This window comes from Myxocyprinus asiaticus, chromosome 50 (genome assembly GCF_019703515.2).
Source record: "Myxocyprinus asiaticus isolate MX2 ecotype Aquarium Trade chromosome 50, UBuf_Myxa_2, whole genome shotgun sequence".
Classification (NCBI taxonomy): domain Eukaryota; kingdom Metazoa; phylum Chordata; class Actinopteri; order Cypriniformes; family Catostomidae; genus Myxocyprinus; species Myxocyprinus asiaticus.
In genome coordinates this window covers 16,288,755-16,307,401 of record NC_059393.1, presented here as the reverse complement: position 1 = coordinate 16,307,401, position 18,647 = coordinate 16,288,755, and the positions used below count along the sequence as shown (strand labels likewise).

The 18,647-nt window shown below is 38.3% G+C and overlaps 2 protein-coding genes across 6 annotated transcripts in view; both read right to left on the bottom strand.

The window, feature by feature from the left end:
• Positions 1-3,999, bottom strand: part of LOC127439177 (tight junction protein ZO-3-like) — a 30,775-nt gene extending 26,776 nt beyond the window's left edge. The window contains exon 1 of the mRNA XM_051695308.1: positions 3,815-3,999. Within this exon, the coding sequence (XP_051551268.1) occupies positions 3,815-3,838 (24 nt within the window). The 5' untranslated portion in view covers positions 3,839-3,999. The remainder of the gene's footprint in view (positions 1-3,814) is intronic.
• A 7,025-nt stretch (positions 4,000-11,024) lies between these two features.
• The window catches only part of LOC127438929 (protein strawberry notch homolog 2-like), a 73,375-nt gene continuing 65,752 nt past the window's right edge, over positions 11,025-18,647 (bottom strand). For all 5 annotated transcript variants that reach the window (XM_051694836.1, XM_051694839.1, XM_051694840.1 and 2 more), the window contains 8 exons: positions 18,551-18,622; positions 18,290-18,433; positions 18,096-18,190; positions 17,538-17,630; positions 15,733-15,864; positions 15,387-15,463; positions 15,106-15,296; positions 11,025-14,893 (listed from right to left, as the gene is read on the bottom strand). In XM_051694836.1, the coding sequence (XP_051550796.1) occupies positions 14,046-14,893; positions 15,106-15,296; positions 15,387-15,463; positions 15,733-15,864; positions 17,538-17,630; positions 18,096-18,190; positions 18,290-18,433; positions 18,551-18,622 (1,652 nt within the window). In that variant the 3' untranslated portion in view covers positions 11,025-14,045. The remainder of the gene's footprint in view (positions 14,894-15,105; positions 15,297-15,386; positions 15,464-15,732; positions 15,865-17,537; positions 17,631-18,095; positions 18,191-18,289; positions 18,434-18,550; positions 18,623-18,647) is intronic.

Below are 18,647 nucleotides of genomic sequence, written 5' to 3'. Positions count from 1 at the left end.
TTCTTACGTCCAAAACACTGCTGTTTGTCAGCTGGCTCAGTATGAGAAGGAATGACTCTAGCAAAGCATGCTCCCACCTGCAGAATTTCTGCCATACAGGCACATGGGGGAGGAGCAAGCGCATGACAACAGTGATACCTGACACTTCCTCACCACCAGGCTCACCAAAACCAATAAACAGTCTGACAATACACAACTGTCGATAGCCATTCATTGCGTAGCTAAAATCATTGGCATGGCATTTGATTTTGAAACTGATCAACTGGGAGTCCAACAAAAATGTAGAGTTGCCAACAGGCTATATGATGCCTTAATTACCAATACTAGTAAATTGTGACTTGTAATGCCATCATCAGTTCAACAGGATTATATTAGTCAAATAGTCAGTCAGAAGAGGGCCAGATTCTTTTCCAAAGTTCATATTTATTATGGTTGGTAACTTGGTACAAGTTTAATTATTGCAAATAATAATCAAGCACATTATCTTCAAACAACGCATTGAATTTGATTTCAAATATTTTTTTAACCTCTGCCAAACTGTTTTTGCCCTATGTGTTCAAAGACCTGCAGCCATCGGGACACACTTTTTGAGCCGTTTGTATCGGACCAGAGAATTCCTGGAATGCTTCCCATCTTTTTATTGGCTGCTTTCAACACACAAAGGTCAGTTATGCGGCTTGTTGAAGAGAGGTGTGCTATTACTGTGCTATAGACAACCTCATACAGTGAAGAAGTGAACCAAGCCATTTCTAGGGATCAGACATTTGGGGGAGGGCTCCTTTGACTTGGGCTAGGAAGTAGAGGTGGACCGATATATCGTTTTTACTGTATTGCTTTTGAAACTATCGGTTCTCAGCAAAAATCAATGCCGATAGTTGCAGATAGATTTCTTTTGCTGTTGTTGTTTTATTCCTCCTTGGCCAGTGCAGGTGGTAATAAATTTCATGTCCAAACTCTGAAAATAAAGTAGAACATTAAAATATTACACTGACAATCACAGTTGTAGCTGTTTTATGAAACAAATTTATGAGATGTGTTAAACTATCTATAGATCATGTATTTTTTTTTTATTAATATTATATATTTTTCCACCTGTTGTCACAGAGTGATTTTAAAGTCACTGAAAAATGTGAGCATCTTAAGAGAATTTGGTACTATGTTTTTTGACCACTTCATAAATTTTATTATATTTTCATTTTGTTTAAAGTGCAATTTGAATTTAGAAATATTTTTGGTTTATTTCACCAAACCCACTTGCGCCTTGACTTAGACACATGCTTGCATGAAAAAAACGTCATGTCCATTGACTTTGCACTTATTGACTGCGCTGCACTTAGCGCTAACGCCCATAAAATAGGGCCCATAGTCACGATACAATCAATCATTTAAGACAACCCAAATTTTATATTAGTTGGTTTGATAATTAATTTGTTTAACTAATTGCTGCATTAGAGAACTGCATGCTTGCCAACAACGTGGAGAGGATGCTAACATTTTGAATGGTTAGGACAATGTTACAAAGTCAAAGAAGGAAACTGCTTACCATTCATCTTAATTTACCATTTTGAATAATATAATGTCACTTATGATTCATGCAGATCCAATGAGTTTTTTTTTTTGTTGCAGGGGTAGAGGGAACTCCAATTTGTTACAGGTTGTAAACATGAGTGCTCCGAAGAGGTTGTTGTTGAATAGCAGTTTTTTACAGTTTCACCCGTTCAATTCTTCAAAGTTCAGATTATGTTATTATTTGGATTTTTTTAATTTTTTTTTTTATTTTGCATGTAATTATTATTATTATTTGGAGTTTATTTATGTATTTCTTTTTGGATCAGTTTGGAAATATCTCTATTTTTTTTATTTAAATCTTATTTAATTTTGTTTTGTTTTTTGTTTTTTTTTACCAAACATTTTCACGATTAAGTCATTGTTAATTTTGTAATAAAGTTAAGCACTATTTTCCATTGAGTGGAATGTTTTCATTCATATTATTGATAATAAAAAAATTATTGGCTGATTATTGTCCTGTTTTGCCACCTTAGTTATCGATATCAGCAATATCCAATATTGGTCGATCTCTACTAGGTAGTAACCAAAGGCAACCATATAGAAACATGCTAAAAAAACTCATTAAATCTTAACAACCAGATAGCAACATCTTAACATTGTGGCAGCAAGTTTTGCACAGGCAAGCACCACAAACATTTTCTTCAGAAAATGTAAATCTATCTGCCATTGTAATTCCCGCAAATAAATATGTTGTATATCAAAACTACAACTTCGTTATGTACGAGACCAGTTATCCTTTCAAAAAACTGCTTGGATATCGAATATACACTTTAAAAAATGCTGATGAAAAACACTGAATGTCACAAAGGAAGTTGCCCACATTGAACTAACCAAGAATGAAAATATCACCAAACAGCTAATTCTAAGGAATCCCCTTCACGGAATGTGTCGGACGCTAATAGTCCAGTGTTCTTACACATGTTCCCACACACTGAATATGTACACTGACTACACTAGTTTATGATTATATGAAATACATTACCACATTCCATGTCCTGAGCCTTGAACATGGACAGTGCAACTAAACCATTGAACTCTTCATTGAAAGCGCAACGAAATAAGACAATCAAAAAGAATCTCTCAAAGTCTGCTCATAGATTTATCTAAAAAAGATGCAGAGAAATGTGATTTACGCCATTACTTGAGTCACACTGACCCACAAACAATCTTTTTTGTGTGCTGAAGTAAAATGGATAATCTCTGCTTTCTGATTATTATTATTTTGTTTCTCGAAATATACCTAATCATTTAAATGTTGGCTGACAAGGGGTCTGGGTAGCTCAGCGAGTATTGATGCTGACTACCACCCCTGGAGTCGCGAGTTCGAATCCAGGGCGTGCCGAGTGACTCCAGCCAGGACTCCTAAGCAACCAAATTGGCCTGGTTGCTAGGGAGGGCAGACTTGGTCGCTATAATGTGGTTCTCGCTCTCGATGGGGTACATGGCGAGTTGTGCATGGATGCCGCGGAGAATAGAATGAAGCCACCACACGCACTAGGTGTCCGCAGTAATGCGCTCAACAAGCCACGTGATAAGATGCATGGATTGACGGTCTCAGACGCGGAGGCAACTGAGATTCGTCCTCCGCCACCCGGATTGAGGCAGGTCACTACACCACGAGGACTTAGAGCGCATTGGGCATTCCAAATTGGGGAGAAAAAGAAAAACTGTTGGCTGACACTTTCCTTTTTACTCTAGATTACTGCATAAAATGCAAAATGTATTTCTAGGTCAACAGATCACAAATTGTTTCAAAGTTTAGAGAAATCAATAAAACATTTTAACAATTAATTTTTTTTTTTTTAAAGTTCTAATCTGAATTTAAAAAAAGGTTGCCAGACAGTTGAATCATGGGAATCACTCAACAGTTAATGGTCATGGCTGCTAATGCTAACCCACAGGTTAAACATTCAGTCAGGCACGTGCGACCCAGGACCTGGAAAATTACTGAAATCACAAACCTGCCCTATCAACATAGTGCCCTAGAGTAAAACACATGATGCCTCCTGCAATTAGTGTACCAGAAATGCATCCACTATTTCCTAAATAAACAACAGCATGTAATATGAATCTGATTTAAATATATTTTTCACACCCACATGCAAGTCATATTTACAGCGACATGTGTAAAGCTGTCAGTACACAGCTCAAATGACACATGACACTGTTTATTAAACTCAGGTCATGTTAGGAACATTCAACAACTAGACATTTCCTTGATAATGATACATATTCATATACTTACCGCCCCTTTAAATCTCACTTCCATTTTCAGACAGAACTAAAGACAGGAAGTCCAGCTACCTCATTAACATAAAAACATAAACAAAGCAGATAACCAAAAGTATTTGCTTCAACACAATATCTGCATTCTTCCTAAAACCAGGTCAATGCCATACACGACAAACAGTTCCTGTAGCACACAGTAAATATGGCAACACACAGACTGTTAAGGAGGGAAAAACAATCCATGTAAACCCCCACCTGAGCCAACAGAAAGCTCCGCCCACTAGTTATACAAATCCTTTGGTACTGTCTGATAATAAAGAATTGAAACTGGGATCACTTCCTGGGAGAGTCTCCATTTGCTTGGGATAATTTTCTTAAAGAGACAGTTCACCCAAAAATGAAATTCTATCACTTACTCGCCCTCATGTTATCTCAAAGACATCAAAGTCTTTTACCCAAAATTGCCTTAAAAGTGGGTTAATTGCTGACATTGAGACAGAACATTATACACAGTAACTCTTTCTTTGATAATTCCCATCACAAAAGCCAAACAGCTTTTCAATGCAAGCTGCAAAATGGAACTGATGAGGTATGCAGAGCATTTAGGTTACACTGACAATCATTACCCCAGTCTGTTAATGTTTAATATGCTCACACAATTTTGTAGTCCCTGGCCCAATGCATATCCTGGGGTTGAGGAAGTAAATTATTATGGTCTGATCTGGAAACAGATCCACTTTCTGTTTGGCCTTTGATATAATGCAATGTTCAGGTACAATGAGTCATATTTGACATTAAAAATGCAATACACGCCATTGCAGCAGTGCACTTTAGTTTACTTCAGTTAGATCAACATGCCAGTTCTGCTGTATCTCTTGTTTATTGTTAGCAGTGCATGCTAAGACAAGCATCATTATTACCACTGCATATGCGGCATATCAGGTGTGTTCAAAACCCCCAACCCTAAAGGCCAAAGTACACTTCAGTTTTGCACGACACAAATTTTGTCATCAGTGCATTACGCACGTTTTTGTAGATACTTGAAGAGTCTGCATCTTTGCACATCGTCGGCACATGCAACTGCCCGTGACTGTACTAAAGAGTATCACAAGACAGGCGCATGCATCAAACAAGTATACTTTAAAAGACTGAGCAAAAGGCCGAGTGCAAGACGAAACAGTGTGCGGAAAAACTAAGTACACCCTAGCCTTAACCTAAGTGTTACTTTGGTGCGTAACTTGTCACACACTGTTTGTGCTAAAGACATGAACGATACCTTAAATCATGTGGATAGCAATTGGGGAGGCGATTACTTTTATAAGTGATAGACTTAAGTCCGAAAGATATTCTACGCAAGTACGTGATGAGCTACACAATCTCAATTTTGTGATTCTTTGCATTTCGAAATGTGTCAGTACAAGCTGCATTCTCAATGTTGCCACAAGTGGCGCTAGAGCAAAAAAAAATAGTGTGAACTGTCTGCTTCTACAGTGAGTTTTCCATTTCAAGTTAACTAACGTAATGACTAGGGGTTAAACGGTTTATCGTGGCACGATACATTGCGGTTAAAAAATGTGACCACAATACGCATCGTGGACATGGGTCGTTTTTTTTATTATTTTAGCATCTTTTCTATCCAGTATGCACGTAGTTCTAAGTCTACGTAACGCAGGCATACAAATGGAAAACGCTTCACTGCACATAAGGGGCTCTAAAATATGACTGCACACTAGCAGACACAAGTGTCGTACGATGAGTTCGGCTGAAACAGCAACCATGTAAGCGAAAGTAATACAGGGAGAACCAGGTGCATGAGAGAGAGACGCAGTGCCTTTTGACTGCGAGGGATTGTTTGAAGCGCGAGAGTGAAAGTTTACAGAGGTTTAATGATAGTGGCATAATAATTTACTATACATAATGCTGAATATTATGTATAATAATGCTATGGAGCACTAAAATCCTTATGTCAAATGCCATGTCTGATTTGATTTCATCAGTAAATTATTATTATTTAACTGGATAAGCATGCACTTCCATTAAATATGTATTTTTTGAAAAGAATGTTTAGTACATTTGTAAAATTGTAAAAATACAATTTTAATTTATAATACTTTGAATGTATGTAATCAGTGACAGTGTGTAAGCAGCATTTGTATCTAACATAATTCCGTATTTTCAGCATGCAGAATTATTAAAATTTCCATTTGGTGTCACCATTGCCCTGTTCTGGGCTGATCAATTAGCACTTTTAAGAACAGTACTTTTAGCAACATTTTAAAGGAAAGGAACTGTTTTGCATATGTCTTTAAAGTAATAATACAAATCAATCTTACATTTTATTGATTCAAGCTTAAAGAATCATGAACCAATCCGCAAATTTAGTATTGTGAACCTAACCGAATCGTGAGATGAGTGAATTGTTACACCCCTAGTAACGGAGCAACAGTTCGAAGATAATATTGCAGAGCAAGCAAGTTCAAGTCAATATATTTATAGCAACTTACTTGAATAATTACACATCCGGTTTTATGGCACAAAATTATGAAGGCACCTCTATCGCCTCCTTGAGTACTACGATTTTTTTACCACCGATTATTTACTCAAGGTCGCTTGAAAATAATGTTCAACAGAGACCGCGCGCTAGCAATGTGTTGGTCAAGTGCTCGTGTCTGCATTCACGTACTTGTGTAAAGTATGTTTCTGGCCGGCCGTTTTCACCTGGTGGATGATAAGATGGCGAAAATCATCTCAGAATTATTCTGAAGAGATAATGCAAACTATTTCTAGGAACCAAATTATCACAGACACTTAGGGGTTGCCTAGCAACCACACAGAACTCCCAAGGAACCACATAGCAACACCCTGGTAACCACTCACAACACCCTAGCATTGTGGTGGCCTGGTGGACAATATAATGGGCAAAACAAATACCAACAACTTATATTGAAGGAAAGACCCATGCCATATGTAGGGACCAAATTCACTTGCGCCACTAAGCAACTTCCAAGGAAGCATTTACATTTATGCATTTGGCAGACGCTTTTATCCAAAGCGACTTACAGTGCCCTTATTACAGGGACAATCCCCCTGGAGCAACCTGGAGTTAAGTGCCTTGCTCAAGGACACAATGGTGGTGGCTGTGGGGATTGAACCAACAACCTTCCGCTTACCAGTTCAGTGCTTTAGTCCACTACACCACCACCACTCCACGTGTTGCTAGGGAAGCACCCTAGCAACAGCATAGCAATGCCCCGCCAACCACCCACAACACTCTGCAATGAGGTGGCAATTTTTGCACAGATAAGCACCACTCAAAAAACTAAATGTTTCTAAACAAAATCTAGTTTCTAGGGGAATACTACTTTTACAATACTCTAATCAAAGAATAAAAGAGGTAGGCTTTTTCTATGTGGTCACACCAAAATAAAATTAGGAAGTTACAAAATCCAAGAGCTCTTTGTCCCTTTTTCCAGATAATTCATTAAGTGTGGTCATCTTACTGGAATAATTTCAGGCCCTAAGGCCAACACACTTGACGGGAAATGTGGAAGGAACACACAGATATCATACACTTAAGAACATGCTAGTGTTTTGTTAAGGTGTGCCCCCTCAAACAGTATATGTAAACAGTTTCACAATAGAAGACCACAGGCCTCTGGGGGTACACTCAGCACACTTCTCCAGAATGGTTTACTTTCTTCCTTCTTCATAAGCATTTTGACTAAACCAATAGTGGGAAGGAAACTATATTTGATCTTTCTCATTATAGACATGGTTCCCACGTCTTTAGTAAAATGAATTTAATTGGTCAAATAGTCATTGGTCATTTGTGATTACTAACATTTTAAAAACATAGAGACCCAGATGTCTATTTATTGTGTTTGCTTACATCTGGAAGATGTCATTTTTAGGTTGCTTAGTCATCTGCAATACGTCTATAAGATGTTTCCTATCTGATATCAAGAAGACATTTAGCAGATGCCTTTGGGACGTTTAAAATTCCGAAAGTTTTTAAGATGTTTAGCAGATGTTCATTAGAATGTGATGCTTTCGAGATGAAATGCTTTTAAACAATTGTACGTGTGCTATCTGGGTAGCATGGTACAGTACATGTGGTACTACCATAGTACATATGCCAAAAACCATGGCATGACCATGGTTTCATGTCCAAAAAGCCATTGGAATCCCATTTCTTTGTTAGGGGTTCACTATTTCAACTGGCACCAATGTAGAACGAGAATCCCAGATAGTACACATACATTTCCGAGATCTCAGTTTAAGAGCGTTCCGTGTGGAAAGCATAAATCTAATTAGCGTCTGCTAAACATCTTAAAAAGGACAGATTTACAAATCATAAACATCTCAAAGACATCTTCTGATATCTTTTTGACATCCAAGTGTAAATGTCTTATAGACACATTGCAGATGAGCAAATACATCTTTCAAATGAAAACACACACCAAAAAGCTAGATGTCTAATGTACGTGTACCATCAGGGATATCAGACAAGATGTATTTATGATTAGCCCAAACCTTAGGCTACAACATGGTCTAGTCCCAAAAACTCATTCAGATGACTTTGCACACAAAATACACTGATTCAGCAATAACAATGTGAGAAAGTTGCAGTGCAGGCTCTTTTCTTTGAATCAGAGACTTGAGAGTAACATCACTGAAGAGAAACGTGGATATATGGGAATTCTGTTTCTCGAAACCACAGTGAAACTATAAAGCACGTATTGACTCGAAAGTGTGGCAGAACTAGTAGGGCCAGATGAAGATGAGCGACATGGTTCGCTGGAGCACCCTTTCACTGATCACATGTTTTATGACAACTGCCCAAACTTGAGGTAACTTCAGCTCAGGCCTGGCTCCAGCTCCAGCTCTAAGATGCAAGGTGGGCCATAGGACCTGCCGGATGGGCCAAACAGTTGGAGGGGTGGGTGTAGGTGTAGTTCTCAAGGTGGGCCAAGTTCATGATTGGGTAGGCCAGGCCCAACCAGGCCCCCCTGTGGAGCCGGGCCTGCTTCAACTAGGTTGACATTTTTTTATTATTATTATTATTATTATTTTTATCATGGGTCTAAAAAACGCGGCTCTCCTACGCAAGACGCTGAAAACAAAAACAGCAAGACAAAAGACGTCCGTCATATTTGCGTAAAAATAAAGGTTATCGGCGTGGACGCGATGCAAAACGGTTCGGTGTGAACGGCCCCTTAAAAATGTAACAATCCCAATAATATGAATGAAGCCAATTAAAATACCCAAGTTTTCATATTTACCAGCCAACAGTTTTAGACTTCCCTTCCTAAAAGCAATCTTTTAAATGTTACGATGTTTATAAAGGAAATTGCTAAGTGTAAGGAGACATGAACAAACACGTGTACAGCCATAACAAAGAGCAGCAAGCGTTCAAACTGATGTATTGCAGTAGTGTAAATTACAACACATATGAAAATAGGAGGAAAAGAGCCGAATATGCAATAGATCAGTTTCTCTGTAACACACACATAAAACTACAATTGTTCAAAATACGAACTATGTAATTCAGAGTCAAACATCACGAACTTACGAATCACGCTGTTTACAATATGTTGCTAACCATTCACCGTTTTGCGGTAATTTGGAGTCAAGCAGATTAAACACCAAAACTAAGAATCACAAAGAATCGATAAAACCTACGAAGTAAAGCTCTGACTCACCTTATTCAGACTCCCCTTTAAAAACAAATACTTACACAGTTAATTCCGTATTAAAGACCTTACAGGGCCTTGCACCTGTAGTTATCTAGTAAGGTTTCGCTACATTTCACTAAATCTATACAGCACCTGATCATGTACCTGTGAGCCCTGGAGGAGGAGTTTAATACAGGTGTTTTGGGCAGTTTCGCCACAGAGCCTGTATCTATACCTCACTATGGTGTATTAATCAAATCGACCTCTTTATATGACCAGTTGGTTGAAGGATGCTTACTATTGGTGTTAAAATTAAATACGTATAATAATAATACTATAACAAGTAAAATCACCTGTTATTTTGTAAACAATTAAGCAAAAAGAGATCTTTTGAGCAGGGTTGTAGCAGGGTATTCTGGGCCCTCTGACTCTATGTTACTCTGGGCCCATTTCCTATTAAAAAATACTGTTTAGAATTTGTTGTGGGGGCCCCCCTCTGGACCTGTGGGCCCCTAGAATCATTACCACTTTTCACCTAACCCAGCTACGGCCCCTGCTTTTGAGGCATGATTTGTTCTTAAATCAAAAACAGCTTTTCCAAGAATTTTTTTGTGTGGAATTTTTCTTTTGTAATTGTGTCTTAAAATTGCTGACATGAGTGTAAAATTTCAGCTCAAAATATTTATTTTATTTTATGCAAATTTTCTCCGAAGCTATAGCGCCTCTAGTGGAGAAGAGGCATATTCGCGCCATAAGCTAAAGTTAGGCTTTTCATCGCCTCACTGAATTTTCAGGAGTTTCCATCGACTGAAATGAGTTTCAACCAAGGGTGTAGATTTGGCTTGAACATTGGAGGGGTTACAATGTGAAGAATTTACATGTTTCCATTGATCATGGTATAAATGAGGGGGTTACCTCCCCCCATCCCCCCTGGAATCTACGCCCCTGGTTTAAACACAAGAAGTATGGCAGAATTTTTCATAAAAGCAGAAAGAGTACATTTACTTTGCAAAATAACTGGTCATGACTGCTTCATTTTCAGGTTTTTACATCCTTGAGGCAGTCCTTGAAGAGCTGTCTGAGGTAAATATAATTTGAATATCCTTTTCTAGAACAAAACCTGATTTTATACATTTAAAGTTGTTATGATGATGGTAATTTTACATTTTATATAATTTTGGTGGCAACATACACTTACATGGGGGATGGGGGGTTGTACTTGCTTGTTCCCCCCCTGAGCACACCTCATTTATCTAGCTATATTTTATTTTCCAACTCAGTCAGGATGACATATTGTCTGTTATTATGAAGCAGTATTATTTATCATACCATTGTACTACTATCTGAAACCATCGCTGAACCAAAGTACCGCCACAGTAAATTTTTTGTAAGGGTTTACTCTCTACATTGTTGTAAATATAATTATTTATGGAGTCAGTTACACCATTCTGTCACATCATGAATCTTATCCAATGTAAGTAATTCACCATAGAAATCAATTCTCACAATTTGCGCTGAAGCAAACAGACACTCAAGTCAATAATCTTAAAATGTTTTACTTGCTGCTTTGTTAATAACAAAATTTGAATTGAGATATGTTCTTTTTATTAAGATACAAGTAGAAAACAATTTCTTTAAGAAACAGTTGAAAGGCACAATTTGTTTTTACAATATATACAAATGGATCTAAATTATAAATACTGAAAACGACAAAAAGCAAAACCAACAATAAAAGTGACAGACAGAAAAACACAGGAATAAAACGTTTCAAGATACATACATTCAGTAGCATGTTTTCTAGTAGCAATCTTATTTACGAAGCAATACATTACGTAAATGCCATATTGATATAAAAGTGAAGGCAATCTATTGAGAAGGTTACAGTATTGAACACATTCCCATGAAGGGCCAAGAGGAAACAAACATGGCAGCACTGTATCACACAACAGACAGAAACTTGTTTAGTCTGTTTTAGTGCAAATCATACAAAGAATAAGTCAAAAGTACTTTTTAAGTAACAGAGGGTAGATTTGACTTTGTCCCACTATCATAGCCTCATTATATAGTGCTTTCGTCATTGTATAAGACACTTTATTAGAGTGCATAACAAAAGCTTTAGTCCTGCGTTCATCTTTTTCATTGGCTATTTTTGGGGAGGCACTGAGAAAACCATAAATGGGTTCATAAATAGGTTGAGACCTACCAAAATCACTTAATTTCTAAAGTTAAAATGTGAATTATTAGATGTGCTTACATATTCACTGGAGGAAATCATTCAACAAACTAATGACAATGAATCAGTAAAATGCTTGAATTTCATTGAACCTAATGGGAACTAAACATTGTGTGTTATAACTATAAGCAAGAGAGAAACTACAAGAAATTGCACAGTTCATTGTGCAAATTCGTTTGAGCAAAGCCTGTCAGCATTATTTGGCGATGTGGCTGAAAAAATTCCCTTAACGAAGAATAAAGCAAGAAATTTGTTTAGAGAATAAGCAAAAATGGATAAATAAATAATATTTGATCTGTCATGAGGGTATATTTCACATATAAGATGAAACATGTCTTAACGCACACAGTAAACATAATATTATCTGATTTGGTACAAAAAATGACATCTTTAACTAATAGATTTCTTCCTGAGATAGGGAGTGGTTTCACACAATGGAGCCAGTAAACTCTGTTGGATAAGTATTTGTGTTTCAGTTAAATATTCATATCTGGCTATTGCCGCAAAATATATAATGTATATTTCATTTGCATAAAGAATGACAACAAACAATAATCAAAGCTACAAAAAAAAAAGAGTTCAACCACCGAGCCCAGCTGTAAAGAACAGAGCGATATAAGCTAGTAAAATTTTAATTGGTTTTAAATCATTTGTTCTTCTGTTTACTTATACGATTTTTTGTATTTTTTTATTTGCACAATTACAAATATCATAGTATCACTAAAACATAAAATTGAAACAAAAATATAAAACACTGGTTGTCCCTTTAAAATTAAATAAAAAGAATCAAGTAATTCGTATACACATTACCAATGTTTTTCTCCTCGTACAGATTATGCAAGGATCTGTGACATTAAATTAGGCTTTTTGAACCTATTAAATAAAGAAACATGGTCACATTTTAACAATGTGGACAAGTGTCACTAGTACAACTAGGGTGTAAAAGTGCTCAATTTCAACAGGATAAAAGCTTTGTTGCTCTTTTTTGGATTTACCCACAATGCATTTAACATTGCATTGTTGATGTCACAGTCTCTTTATGTTTCCTAACTGGGATGGATGGAAATTGTTGATAAATTTCCAGAGCACAAAGTAAATTTTTTAAGATAGTAGAACCAGATGTGACTAAAGGCCTTTCCGGATCAATCAACCAATCAATTTACTAATAGACTGTTACCATTTTGTCTTACTACATTGTGAGATTGGGGACAGCAGGACCGACTGTTCTATGTTAGAACAATATAGAGATAAATTAAGGCAATAAATACAAATATCTGCACATAAACTGCACAGGATTATGTGTTTAAACATCTACATTCAATTGTATGTTCCAAAGGCACATTTCAACAGCAGCCTGTTCTCTTGCTCCTTTGGAAAAGTGTTTTGTCTACCAGAGATTTATTGTGGAAATGTAAAGCTGATGATTGTTCAACGCAAAACAAAATGCAAACATGCTCCTCGCTGATGTGAAATTTGTAGTCCATTTTGCAGATTTGAGGCTTGTACGACTTCACCGGTGGGCGGAGCATAAGCTAAATATACTGCACAATGTTATAGGACATACCTTCAACAAACCTGAAATAACTTTATACTCACTTAAAGCAAAGGGCTGTTGGGGGCAGTTCACACCAAACATCCATCTGTGCTGTTTTTTTCCATAGTTTTTCAATGTAAATATGCACTAGATCTTAGGACATCTTCGACCATTGCACCACGTTTAGCTGTTTTTACAGCATCTTGTGCAGAGTGCCACGTTTTTTTAAAAGCCAAGTCAGATTAAAAAGCACTTCAACTTTTAAAAGTGCATCTCGTGGCACCTGCGTTGGGTTGTATTCATTGCTCTGTGTCCAGCTTTTTTTAGTGTGAGAACACATTTGGTCTGAACTGCCCCCCCTACCTATTTTTGGTAAATCAATACTATTTCAGCCCCCAGTGTATAAAATATGACAGAATTACAGAATTTTCCATTGATTGTTACAACCGGAATAACCACCTCAGTGAATATCCAAGATGTTCTGGAGAACTGTATAAAGCAGTATTGAGCTTTTTTTTTTAAAGACAAACTGTGTTGGGATCATCCTCAATATGGATGTTGGCAGAAAACATGCTCATGTAACTTTTCATTTGAGCAGACATTTGGACACCACATTAAAACAAATGGCTTCTCAGCAAACAATTGTTGTTCTCAAAAACTGGTCAGAACCATCTTCCTCTTTCGCACAAAGCAGAACCTCATGCTTGTGAAACCGAGGTCAGTGGCGAACGCGCAGATCACCGCCAGTGGTGAGACTACATCCCTGAGTGTGTTCATTTAAAGGAGCGTCTGACTAGAAAGGGTCTCACTCAGGTAGTGGATACTGAATGACGGACTGGCGTGGTTCTGGTCCGCTCCGCAGCATGTTGTTCAACACCTCCCGTACGTTTATAATGGCTTCAGAGCTGCAATGACCATTGGGCAATGGAAGTATGTGCTGGTCCGTAGGAGGAAGAGAGAAAAGGGGTAATGAAGAAGATAAGGATGACGATGCTTGTGAGGGAGTGAACTGGAAGGAAGACGTGGAAGAGGAGGAAGCTGGAGTGGAAGAGAAGACACATGATGACACCATGGCTGCCGATGAAGGTGTGTCTGAAGAGGAAGAAGCAGGGATAGTCTGGCTAGGGGGTGTTGTTATTGAATTTAATGAGAACAACAATTCTAACAGGTCATTCGCCGGCAGTGCATTGCTTTCCTGTGTGGACGCACTCTCTTGTTGTGGTTGTTGCTGCTGCTGCTCTTGTTGAATAAAAGCTTCAAAGTTGAAGTCATCCACTGTAGATCCAGATGACCCAGAGAGATTGTCTATGCTCAGGCCAGCTTGAGTGCTAACTGGTGAGGAGTGCGAGGAATTGTGAACCGTCAGGTCCAGGATTTCCTCCAAAGGGTTTTTCACAGAAGGGAAAGAAGGGAAGGAGATGGGGCCCGTGTATGTGGTGGAGAGGCTAGCCAGACTAAGAGCTGGCATAGATGTGGTGAATAACTTGGACAAGAACTCCTGTTGCCGCTGCTCCATCAGCCTCTGTTGCTCCTCGGCCTGTCGCTGCTCCAGAGCCTGCTGCTCCTTTTCCCGTCGACGCTGCTTCACCTCTGTGTCCATTTTCAAGAGCTCTTGACGCACCTTTGACACACAGGTCTCTGGGATTTTTATACCTGTGTGAGAGGAAGCGGAACAGAGCAGAAAAAAGTAAGTGAAATTTTTTTTCCAGTGCTTTTATCCAAAGCAACCTAGAGTACGCTTATTACAGGGACAGTCCCCCAAGGAGCAACCTGGTTTAGAAAATGCCTTGCTCAAGGACATAAAAGTAAATTGTCATCTACAACATTATTGTTACCAGCCTAGGTGGATAATGGTGAATACTCACCAACTTGCTTGTTGCTGTCTTTGGTCTTGAGTCGTACAATTTGTAGAATGCTGGAGCTGGTGATATCAGCGACCACATCAGAGACCCGTTTCCAGACGCGAAGCAGAGCGCCGCAAAGCATGTGGTACTGACGCAACCGAGTGCCCATCAAGCACTCCTTACCCTCCTCCACCTTTTTACATCTCCCATTCCTACAGCAAACACACATACTGTAAATTTTAGGTACTTTGACTTCAGTGAGGCTGGTATGGTGTCAGAGGCATGAATGGCTCTTTTCTCACCAGTTAGCGTGGCTACATTTCTTGAATGAAAAAGTGAACTGACTCTCCCAGCTTTCCTTTGCCTCCTCTGGAGAGACCTGGAGCAACAGTAACAAACATAACTCAAACAGTGTCGTCTTACACCAATATTTGTTCACTCATTTCAACATCCTACTCTATATTAGTACTGGTAATGCTCACTAGATGGCAGCAGTGACAAAAAGATGTCCTGATTGTAATTGTACTTTTTTCACAGTTCCACTACAGAAAGGATACCATCATTTAACTGTCATATTTCATCTGTTAGTTACTATAACATATTTATTTTAGGAACTTTAGAGTTTCTAAAGTTTAGAGTTTTACAGACCTTGCGGTATTTTTGCTGGAGGTTATCAAGGCAATCCATTTGGGCCTGCTTGCCGATGTTTGGTTTGTAGATGATCATGTTGCGTTCACTGCCCTGCACGGCTAGCAGCACGCATGGATGGTTACCTCTTAACTGCAAAGGAGACAGACATCAACATGTTCAACAACAGAAACAACAGTTACTTACAATCAGTATGTTTACAAGAGCAGTTATAATCAAGCTACAGTGGGTTTTTGCGAAGTACAGCTACAGTCTTCATCAGTATGTCCAGGCACATATGACAATATATAATCGTGTATTGAATGAAGGACGTCAGCTTAGGAAGTGACATACTGGTATTCTGGTTGACTTTTTGCATCATATTAGCTCGTAAAACCAAGCTAAAGAAGTCTGCTATCTAGCTTCTCAACATCAAGACTCACACAACTGGCACAACATGGAAAACCTTACAGCTCTGTATATTTCTTATGTTCTTTACGCTTTAATTTTGGTAGAAATCAGATGTACGTTATTCTGTGTGCTAGCATTTGCTATGATACCTCTATTTTGTTTGTTTTGCGCTCTACTTATGGGTTAAATACACGTTGCACGTCTCTTATGTCTTTGGAGCATTCACACAATACCAAGGCCATCTGTATTTTGATCAACTTGTATACGTGCTGAACGAAGCCGAGCTACAATTGCATTATCTAGGTATGTTAGTTTGACTTCACAAAATCTGACTGGTGCGATTTCAGTCGGGCTTAAGTGTTGACATGACATTTTAAAAAGAAAAATTATGGTTTTAATCCAACTGAAATCCAACTTTTAACTATGAAATTACAGAAATGTCAAATTAACTAGGAATGAAAAAAAGATTGTATCGTATCGTACAATACGACGCTCTTGATACGATAGTGTATGTATCGTTTGATAATGAATAAATACATAACTGGTAGTATTAATATGGCTACTGCTTTAGAAGTGTTTAAAACCAAGCAGAGCAACATGGAGAGCAGCGAAATACAGTCTCCTCCCCGGAGAGTTGAAAGCTTGAAGATTGCTGGCAAACACCAACTAGATTGTAGCATTACAGCTGGTCGAATTAGCCAAACAATGGTACCATGTCCCAGTGCTACATCAGACATGTTGTTTTATTTAAGCCAGCATCACATGCAAACCGGTGGAACACGCAAAATATAAACACAGGCATAAACACAGCAGCAGCAAGTTTGCCTCACTGCTGCGTTTAACAGACAGCCCCTTCAAAACAACTTAAGAAACCCACGTTTACATGAGACTTATTATTCTCTGCTTTAGATGTCTAAATGTAAACAGGTATGAGCACAGCACAAGCACACATGTGATAAGCCAGTAAAGGTGTTTACAACAACATTGAATTGGGGAAAAATGGCAAAAAAGTATATGTGCTAATAGGTTTTGGCTCAAACCGCTAAATAACACTGGCACATTTACATATATCGTAAAGCCAGAGGTCGGGTCCCCCTCAAGGTTTTTTCTCTCCACTAACTTTGAATGCAGATTTAAAACACATGTCGAATCCTTGAATTAGTTTAAGTAAAACATTTCTGGGTACTGTTTTTTTTTTAATTTTTAATAAATTTTAATTGTATCAAGAGCCTACTGCATCGTATCGTGAAATTTGTGTATCGTTACATGCTACATGAACCCTAGTTTTCACCCCTGAACAGCAACCTGCATAGAAAGTTCTTACATGGAACTGTCTTTCCTGTGTTTCTAAACAGGAAACTAAATGAAAATGTGGAAATATGATATCTTCTTTGCCTCCAGGCACAAACACTCACTTTATAGGACAAGTAGAAGCCTTCATCAGGGTTGCTGAGAGTTTGGACCTTCTGGAAAGCCTCCGACCATGGCATACCTCTATCTACACTTATCTGCACAACAAAACAAACTGTATAGTCAGCAATGACATTTGTGAAACATGTCCACAGCAGTTCTGATGTTATATGACTTAAATGACAAAGATCAGGGTGTGCTTGCGAGACAGCATCCAGGTCCAAAATCTATGCAAAAGAGAACGTTCTAGCAGGTTTATCCTGTCAAATTATCTGTGGAAGTATCTGTCGGTATTAGTCTGGAAGCAGGTGAAGCAGTCCTCATTGTGTAAGCTATCAAACTAAACTTTGCAGTTGACTGAAGGCAGTCAACTGCAAAAAAATTTTTCATGAAACTCCCGTGCCTCAAGCATGTTTTCTGAACTCAGCCGTTAAAGATTCAGGAAAGAAATGTTGCCTTGATTTTAATGTAATTTGGAGACCACTAACAAGAGCAAATAAATCTGCTCAATTTGGAGTGTCATTCATGCAGACTTAAAAAGAAATTTAATTTTTATTCCTGACCTTATAAAGGGTAACTTGGCCATCTTGAGGGTTTCCAGCAGTAAGAAACTTCTCCTGTGTCTCCTCATAGATCTGATCATTACCTGGAGCCAAATCTGATGGAGAACAGAGAGAGCAGATATTTGGTTGTGACCTAAGCAGGTTAATGCAACTTAATTAAAATGTACTGAATCACCAGAAGAAGTGCTGCTCACCCAGTATTCCCATGTCATATTTGCCCTCTTTTTTGTCATTTTCAATCAAGTAGTCAAAGTTATCTGTGAAGTACTGGAAAAGGGAGTTCTGTTTGTGCACCTCCAGGCCCAGGATCCGATTGAGGAACTTGGTGATGTTGCAGTCTGACATGAAGAGGAGTCACACGGTCATGGGAAGTGCATGCATACAGTATGTGTGCATAGCACGTGAGGAAATGCAAACAGTATGTACAAAACAAATAACTTTTTTGCAAACCTCACCTTTCTCTGTGTTGATACCCAAGCGTGACTGACTGCAGAGCAAGCCTACGTCCATCATACCATGCTTTATGTCTGAGATTAGGAAGCATAGAAGGGT